This window comes from Ascaphus truei, unplaced genomic scaffold (genome assembly GCF_040206685.1).
Source record: "Ascaphus truei isolate aAscTru1 unplaced genomic scaffold, aAscTru1.hap1 HAP1_SCAFFOLD_358, whole genome shotgun sequence".
Classification (NCBI taxonomy): domain Eukaryota; kingdom Metazoa; phylum Chordata; class Amphibia; order Anura; family Ascaphidae; genus Ascaphus; species Ascaphus truei.
In genome coordinates, this window is record NW_027456596.1 from 277740 (window position 1) to 286818 (window position 9079).

Genomic DNA, 9079 nt, shown 5'->3' on the forward strand with positions numbered 1-9079 from the left:
TCCTGGGTGTCTGAGACAAAACAATGTACAGTATGTATTGCTCCAAAGATTGGTTGGTTCGCTCTGTCTGACCGTTGGTCTGGGGGTGATACCCCGAAGAAAAATGTAGAGATATACCCATTTGTTGAGAAAAATACCGCCAGAACTTCGAGATGAATTGTGAGCCTCGATCGGAGACGATGACATGTGGTACTCCATACAGATGAAAACATTTCCTTGACAAAGACATCTGCTAATTTGGAAGAATTGGGAAGGGCTTTCAGCGGAACAAAATGTGCTAGCTTGGAAAAGCGGTCTACGACAACTAAGATGATGTTCATCCCCTTAGAAACAGGCAACTCCACTATGAAGTCCATGGACAAGTGGTTTCATGGACGGTCCGGGATGGGAAGGGACGTAGAAGTCCTGGTGGTTTGCACCAGCGAGTTTTGTTACGAGCACTTGTCGAGCACACATCAATACATTTTTTAATGTCCTTCTGAATGCCGGGACACTAGAAGGTCCGCTCCACAAGATCGGTGGTTCTCCTGGATGTCCTGGTGATTTGGAAGAATGGCCCCATTCTAGAACATTCCTTCGGTACGGTGATGAGGTGAAAAGACGACCTTCCGGGACTACGAGACCCTCTGGAATGTGAGACTGGTTTTGTAGAATATCATTCAGTGCATCAAACGTGTTCGCGGAAAGTATGTATTTAGAAGGGAGTATGGTCTCCAGATGATCTTCAGTCTTGTCGTCAACCAGAAATTGTCGTGAAAGGGCATCGGCTTTAACATTTTTAGAACCCGGTAAAAAAGAAATAATAAAATTGAAACGAGAAAAGAAAAGCATCCAGCGAGCTTGTCTAGCACCTAGGCGTCGAGCACCTTCGATGTAAAGTAAATTTTTGTGGTCGGTTAAGATGGTGATAGGGTTCTCCGTGCCTTCTAAAAGATGCCTCCATTCTTCTAGAGCTAGCTTAATAGCAAGAAGTTCCCGATTACCTACATCATAATTTTGCTCAGCCGGACAACATTTTTTAGAGAAAAAGACACAGGTAGGAAGTCTGGCTTGGGGTGTCCTTCTTTGTGATAGAATGGCTCCAGTCCTGACATCTGATACGTCTACCTCTAAGGTGAATGGTAGTTTGGGATCCGGATGTATGAGGATGGGTGAAGAAACGAAGGCGTTTTTCAGGTGATCGAAAGCTTGAATGGCTGCCGGCGACCAAGAAGCAGGGTCCACACCTTTTTTTTGTCAAGGCTGTAATGTGGGCTACCATAGAGGAGGAATTCTGAATGAACCTGCGATAGTAATTAGAGAAGCACAGAAAGCGTTGTACGGCCTTAAGAGTAGCAGGGCGAGGCCATTCCAGGACTGCCTTCACCTTAGCTGGATCCATGGTGAGACCGCTGTCAGAGATTATATATCCCAGAAATGGCGTGTAGGTTTGATGGAACTGACACTTTTCCAGTTTGGCGAACAAATGTTTTTCACAAAGGCGTAGTAGTATCTGTTTGACATGGCTGACATGTTCTTGAATGGACTTGGAAAAGATCATTATGTCGTCCAAGTAGACAATAAGAAACTGCTTGAGGAGATCTCTGAAGATTTTGTTGACGAAGTCTTGAAAGACGGCAGGGGCATTACAGAGGCCGAAGGGCATGACGAGGTACTCATAATGGCCGTCTCATGTGTTGAACACCGTTTTTCATTCATCCCCCTGGTGAATTCTCACCAAATTATAGGCACCACGCAAGTCCAATTTGGTGAAGATGGTAGCCCCTTGAAGGCGGTCAAAGAGTTCCGAAATCGAAGGTAATGGGTAGCAATTCTTAATGGTGATTTTGTTAAGATCTCTATAATCGATGCAGGGTCGAAGAGATCCGTCCTTTTTTTTTTTACAAAAAAGAACCCTGCTGGGGAAGAAGATTTCCGGATGAACCCCTTTTGAAGATTCTCCTGAATGTAGTCTCTCATGGCTTTAGTCTCTGGAAGAGAGTGGATAAGAATTTCCCCTAGGGGGAACTGAACTGGGTAAAAGGTCAATGGGACAATCAAAAGTACGATGCAGCGGCAGGACCTCTTACCGTGCCTTATCAAAAACATAAGCAGCCAGTCTGCATATCCTTTTGACGGGCACAGCGCAGTTTTCTGAACAAGAAGCACTCCACAGAATGACATCCAGATCGATCTCTTCCGTATGGTCCTCGCCAGTACGTAAGTGGAAGAGAGTAGTCTGTAAGGATATGAAGGCTGGTTGTAGTGGTCGACCATCAATAGCTTCTAAGCCTACAGGGTACCTCTTGTGGACGAGAGGGATGTTGTTCCTTTCAGCGAAGCCTTGGTCAATGAAGTTGTCTCCCGACCCGGAATCCAGAAATGCTAGGTGGTGGTATGAAAGGTCTCGCCGGTCAGCGAAACAGGGATTAAGATCCTGGTTGGCAAGGTTTTCTTTGTGATAGGGGAGGTGGAGAGTGTTCCCAATGTGATTCCCCTGGACCTGATTGGGAGTTGGCGTTTACCGACTTGTGGGGACAATAGAGTACCTGATGTCTGGAATTGCCACAGTACAGGCAGAGACCAGCGTTCCGTCGACGTTGTTTCTCGGAGGAAAATAATTTATTACCATCTAGTTGCATGTGTTCAGGAATATCTGGATGAAGGGATCCAGACGTACCAGCATGAAGAGAAAGGTATCTCGGAGTAAGTTGGCGATGACGGGATCTTTCGGACATCCTTTCCTGTAACCGAGGAGGAGTGATCCACACGGAGTGAGAGAGAGATTTTATTGTAACAGGTCCAGGTGTCGTTCGTTCTGCTCTAAGTATCTCTCAATCTTTGAGAACATGCTGGCATGCGTGCTTAAGACTCGCCCCACCTCAGCGAGGTCCATGTTTGTGGTACTGAGCATACTCTAACGGAGTGCTCACCACAAACAAGTCGTGACCGCGAGGCCGAGGTGGGAATAGATTTATAACGCCACCCACAGCCGAGTGGGCGCGTCTGGAGTGTGGATTGGTTGAGGTAGCCGGGTCGGGGTTGGAGCGGTAAGGATGGTGAAGATACTTACCAAGGTCAGGGTTGGAGCGGTGCGGATTGTTGCAGGTACTTTAGCCGAGGTCGGGATTGGAGAGAAGAGGATAGTTGTGGTACTGTATGTTGCCGAGGTCGGGGTTAGAGTTTAGAAGAGTGGAGTCCAAGAGATAGCCGGAGTCAGGAACAGAGTAGCTAGGAACCAAGATTCAAGACAAGACTGTGGAGGCAAGGGTAGCAGTGAACACTTCGAAACAAAGGTTTATGCTCAGCCGATTTGCCAGTGGGTTAGCTGAGCAATATATAGGGAAGAGGAACCAATGAATAGGCAGACAGAGTGGAGGCGTGTCATCAATGCAGGCTGTGATAGGCTGTAGTGGTGCAGGAGACAGGTGTGGGAAGGATTGCTGATGAAGATTGATGATGCTGTACATGTGCGCGTTGAGCGCATGCCACATGTGCGCGCCATCGACGCCACACCGTGGGTGCAACCTGGAGGCGGGGCCAGGAGATTTCACATTTACCTCCGTGCGTGATGCATGCATGCCCCTAGTACGGCGGCTGGTGGTGGCTGGCTCAGATGACATGTCGCAGGAGGCGGAGGAAGTGGAGCATCGGGTCACGGACAGGAGCAAGCGGGGAGCACGCCGAGGGCGGTGTGACTCACGGATCCTTACAATACATGAATACCCATATGCCTCCAGTACATACATTTACTCCTACTGTATGTAACCTGACTCTGTGCTGGCACTCTTGCAGACAGACTGCCATGGAAGATTACTTCCGGGACATTTCTCCACTCTTGACCTTGATGACTAACTTGGGATTCCACTGGTCAGTGGTGTTTAAAAAAAAAAAAAAAAAAACACATTATATTAGACAAGGGGGACTATCCTCCTCTTACCGTGCACCCCACAACTGGATGTAACTATGCTTTTGTCATCATAACTCTGTGCCCAGGACATACTTGAAAACGAGAGGTAACTCTCAATGTATTACTTCCTTGTAACACATTTTATACATAAATAAAGTATTTTATTACTAAACTGTTATATATTTTTTCTACAGACTTTTTATCCTTTGCTGAAGAAATCCGCAGACGTTTATGCACAGGAGCATTTCAGCTGCAAGAAAGCTGCTCTGGTTAACATCTCTTCTTCGCTGGGATCCATCGCCCAAACGTCCCTAGCTGTTAACGCATCCATGCAAGTCATCTCTTACCGAATTAGCAAGGTATCAAGATTAGGAGATTACATGTACAGTCAAGGGGTTAAGGGAGGTGAAGTTAAAGAATGAACGATGCCTGGTGTCCCAGTGCTAAAGCCTCAGGGATTGATGGGGAACATTACATTTTTGTAAAAAATGTTACTAAGCTCTAAAATGTAAAGTGTCATATTTCAATTCATTCTATATTCAAATTGCCAACCTTGGCACATTAGTTTGACCAAATTATCCTTATACGGTATAAAGCATATTTGAGTACAGGGTTCCACACCAGTCTTAAAAGAAAATCAAAAGTGTATTAGCTTGTCAACGGTTGTCTCAATACTCCTTCATTAGGACTTTCAAAACCTAACCCTAATCCTAACCCTTACTCCCTCAAGCCAATAGGATTTGTGTCATCAGAGCATAATACATTTATTTTATTTATTTATTTATAAAAATGTACCAGGAAGCAATACATTGAAAGTTACCTCTCATTTTCAAGTATGTCCTGGGCATTGAGTTATGATGACAAACAATAAATTCTGTGGCAGGACGGCCTCGTGGCAGGGTCAGTAAGACGCTAGACACTGTGTAAAGCTTTAACTGTAGTGGTTTATTAGCCACAAACAAATAAACATATTAGATACTCTCCCTTTAAATCATAATAAAACATAGGAAATAAACACTTATTCCCTTTAGGGAAAGCTAACTACACCATAGCTATCGCCCTCACTAACTGCATGGCCAGCTAAAATGGTTCCCAAGCCAAAACATGCCCTGGCATATGGAACAAGGTAACACAGCCTCTGCATACAACAATAAAGTGTTTTCCTTATCTGTCAGTCTTTTGGAGTAGACGTCACTGCTTCAGCATAGTCTTGGGTCCTTTCTTCCTAGGGAAATTCAGCCCTGCCTTGAGCCCCGAGACCTCCTCTGTACCAGCTTCCGCATCTTGGGAGCACTTCTACCCCCCCCCCCCTTCTCTGGGAAAAACAGTCTCTCACTCTGTGACTCTCAGCATTGTCTCTCTGTGTTTGTCTTAAACACTTCCTTGTTTCACTATGGAGCCCAGACCCTGATTAATCGGATTTCAGCTACTGCTCTTTCTCTGAGGAGATTAACGCTCTGTCTACTTCACTGTTCCAGCCTACTGAGTCAGTGACTCAGTATTTGTAACCATTGTGACAGTTACATAACTGAACAGGGTATACATTATATACAGTGGCGACCAACTTTATTCTAACTCGGCTTGCTCCGCGAATTTCAGAATATCCCGGTGATGTGCGGTTTTGTGTCGTTTTCGCCCGGAGTGTATTGCGTTATTTTCGCGGCTGTGATTTAAGCATTTTATTCCCGCTGTCTGCAATACTGCAATGCCATGTAAAAACTAATGGGGGCGTTTGCGAGCTGTTGTCTTTGAAGCCATCCCCTATATACCCCTAACATACACATACAGTACTGTATATGCACATCAATGATACTATAGGCCGGCGGGGCAAGATGTGTTTGCAGCAGAGAGAGATCCGCTGCTCTCTCTGCGCAAACATCGGCACATTAAAAATTATTTAAAATACATTTTTATTCATAGTGTAGATGTGCAGGGGGTCTCCGGAGCTGAACCGCGTTGGTTTCAGGTCCGGGGACCCCCTGCTTCCCGAGATACAGGCCCCTTTATGAGGTGCCGGTATCCCTCTGCATTTAAAGGTCCCGATCACGTGACCGCGGCATGTAAACCAAGCAGAGGGATACCGGCACCCCCTAAAGGGGCCTGTATCTCGGGGAGATCCTCTGCACATCTACAGTATGAATAAAACACACACATCAATAAAGAATCATTCCTTACCTTTGCGGCTATGTGCTATGGTAACGAAGCAGCATGAATGTATTTTTAATAATATTGTACAGTGAGCAGGGGGTTCCCTGAGCCACAAATCAAAGCTCAAGGGACCCCCCCTGCTCCTGCACAATATTATTAAAATACAGAAATGCTGCTTCATTACCTTAGCTGATAGCCGCTAAGGCAATGAAGGGGTTAACCCACCGTGCCCGCTTTATTGTGGGTAGCGGGGGTGGGTGAAGGGGGTATTTGGCCCTTGGTGTGAGTTTAGGATTTGCGGGGGGGTTGCGGGTGCACTTAACCCCTTCACGACCGTAGCAGTTAATACCGCTACGGTCATGAAGGGGTTAACCCCTCCCTCTACCCCCCCCCCCCCCGCAAGCCCTAAACAACCATCGTTGGGGCTAATACCCCCTTCACCCACCCCCGCTACCCACAATAAAAAAAATTCACACACAGCAGCCGCCCAAAAAATAAATAAATCTAAATAAATAAATAAATACATGAATATAAATAAATAAATTTAAAATACATTTTTATTCATAGTGTATATGTGCAGGGGGTCTCCGGAGATGAACCGCTGTGGTTTTAAGTCCAGGGACCCCCTGCTCCCCGAGATACAGGCCCCTTTATGAGGTGCCGGTATCCCTCTGCATTTAAAGGTCCCGATCATGTGACCACGGCATGTAAACCAAGCAGAGGGATACCGGCACCCCCTAAAGGGGCCTGTATCTCGGGGAGCAGGGGGTCCCCGGACCTAAAACCACAGCGGTTCAGCTCCGGAGACCCTCTGCACATCTACAGTATGAATAAAACACACACATCAATAAAGAATCATTCCTTACCTTTGCGGCTATGTGCTATGGTAACGAAGCAGCATGAATGCATGTGTAAATATAATGCAGCGCCTCACCAACCTGCCCATGGCCCCTCCGCTGCTGCAAAACAGAGACAAAAATTAAAACATCCAAAGTAATGTCCCCTAACCCCTCAATCACCATAGCGGTTATTAACCGCTACAGTCATTAAGGGGTTAACCCACCCTCACCCACCACTCGGGATGCCTACATACCCTCCCACACTAACCCCCCACCCCGTGAGGCCTAACCACCCTCACCCACTATCCACAAGGGAGGCCTACCCACATACCGTTGGGGAACCCACCCTCCCCCACCCCCAGTACCCACAATAAAAACAATACAGTGACCCACAATAAACATCATTATATTTATTAAATACATAACCCACCCCCTGTGCCCCCCCATAAATACAAGATTTATCCTTTTACAAACAGGGTTCATAACGCAGCCCTACGCGAGTCCCCGGTGGGCTGGTGGGGCACCTGACAGACCTACAGGGTACCAGAAGCCCTTTTCAAACAGGTTCTGGAGGCCTGCTGGTGGGTCCCGCCAGCACCATGGCCCCCAGGTGGTCTCCTTGGGTCACCGTGGGCCACAATTGGGTCCCCACGGTAGGCCCGCGGATGTCTGGGAGCCCCGGGTCAGACCCACAGGTGTCTGCGGGGCCTCGGGTGGTTCCCATGGGGGTCTGGGAAACTCACGAGTGCTCACTACGGGTCCGCGGTGCCCCCACAGAAGTAGGGGCACACATCTTCATCCCCACACCTACGGGTCGGCGGTGCCCCCACAGAAGTGGGACCACACAGCTTCATCCCCGCAGACTACGGGTCTGCGGTGCCGCCACAGATGTGAGGCTACCACTTCATCCCCGCATGTGTCACCTGTGGAACCACCAGCCTGATACCCGTGAGATACCCGAGACTGGCCCGATACCCACCCTTCACCCATGAATTTGTACAGTGGCTTCATCATGCAAATATATATACAAAACAAACAAAGGAATGAAGTTGCGCCTCTATATATAACTAATTAGTATATAAGGACCAGTTGAGCTAATCATATAAAGTGCTTGGTGGGGTGACTAGTTATAAAACTGATACACATTGATAAAGACTAAAAAATGCAATGCAATATGGACTAATTCACTATTTATAACTAAATTAAAAAACCTCTATAGGTTTAGACGACTAACCGTTTAATAACACAAAATAATAAAAAAGTGAAAAAGTAAAAAATGAAAAAATACAAAAAACCTTCAATGTTTAAAAGTCCTGTTCCAATGATAAAAGCACCAGGTTCTTGCTGCCCGTTTTAAAGGGATCACCAGTCCCTGAACATATCTGAAAAAAAGAAAAGAAAAAACAGGCGCACACCTAGTGCATTAACATAATAAAATTTGTATTACAAGGAACATAAAATCTGACAAATGCCCACTCACAAGGATAAAGCAATAAAATAGCGTGTATGAGATTGGCTCTCATTTGCCGTTGACTCGCTCCTCTCTGTGTAACTCCAAGTCCTGGCGTTGTCACGTGACTTCCCTCGTGTAGCCGGTGAGCCGGTGAACCGGAAGCGGAAGCTCACATGCAGTCTTCAGGGGATCACTGAAGAAGTCACTATCCGTGACGAAACGCGTAGGGCGTGACTAGCTTGAGACCGCCATTTGCCCACGAGCATCGAGGCCTGCTGCTGCCAGAGACTCTTCCTTCGGTGTGTATCAGACGGCTCCGATACAGCACAACCATAGAGGACCTGGAGGACCTTTGCCGTCCAGAGGGTCCCTTCCCAGCCGAAGGTGTGCGCCTGTTTTTTCTTTTCTTTTTTTCATATATATATATATATATATATATATATATATATACACACACACACACACACACACACACACACACACACACACACACACACACACACACACACACACACACACACACACATATATATATATACTCTCTGATTGGCTCTAGTACCATGTGACAAGCTTTCAATGACGTCACATCCTTTCTCCCCCCAAGCCTCTGTCACATAGTATACTAGAGCCAATCAGAGTAGGGATGGAGTTCCCACGCTCTGATTGGCTACCGTACAATGTGAGGCCGGCCATGTTTCTTTTAATGACATCATCTTAAAGGCAATTGAAGCAAAGCCATTCTGATTGGCT

The 9079-nt window shown here is 46.6% G+C and overlaps 1 protein-coding gene across 2 annotated transcripts in view; it reads left to right on the top strand.

Annotated features, from left to right (window-relative positions):
- Positions 1 to 9079, top strand: part of LOC142483699 (C-signal-like) — a 55488-nt gene that overhangs the window by 42082 nt on the left and 4327 nt on the right. Inside the window, exon 4 of one of the 2 annotated variants that reach the window (XM_075583721.1) lies at positions 4084 to 4248. The exons of the other annotated variant lie outside the window; for it this stretch is intronic. Within the exon in view, the coding sequence (XP_075439836.1) occupies positions 4084 to 4248 (165 nt within the window). The remainder of the gene's footprint in view (positions 1 to 4083; positions 4249 to 9079) is intronic. 2 annotated transcript variants of the gene reach the window in all.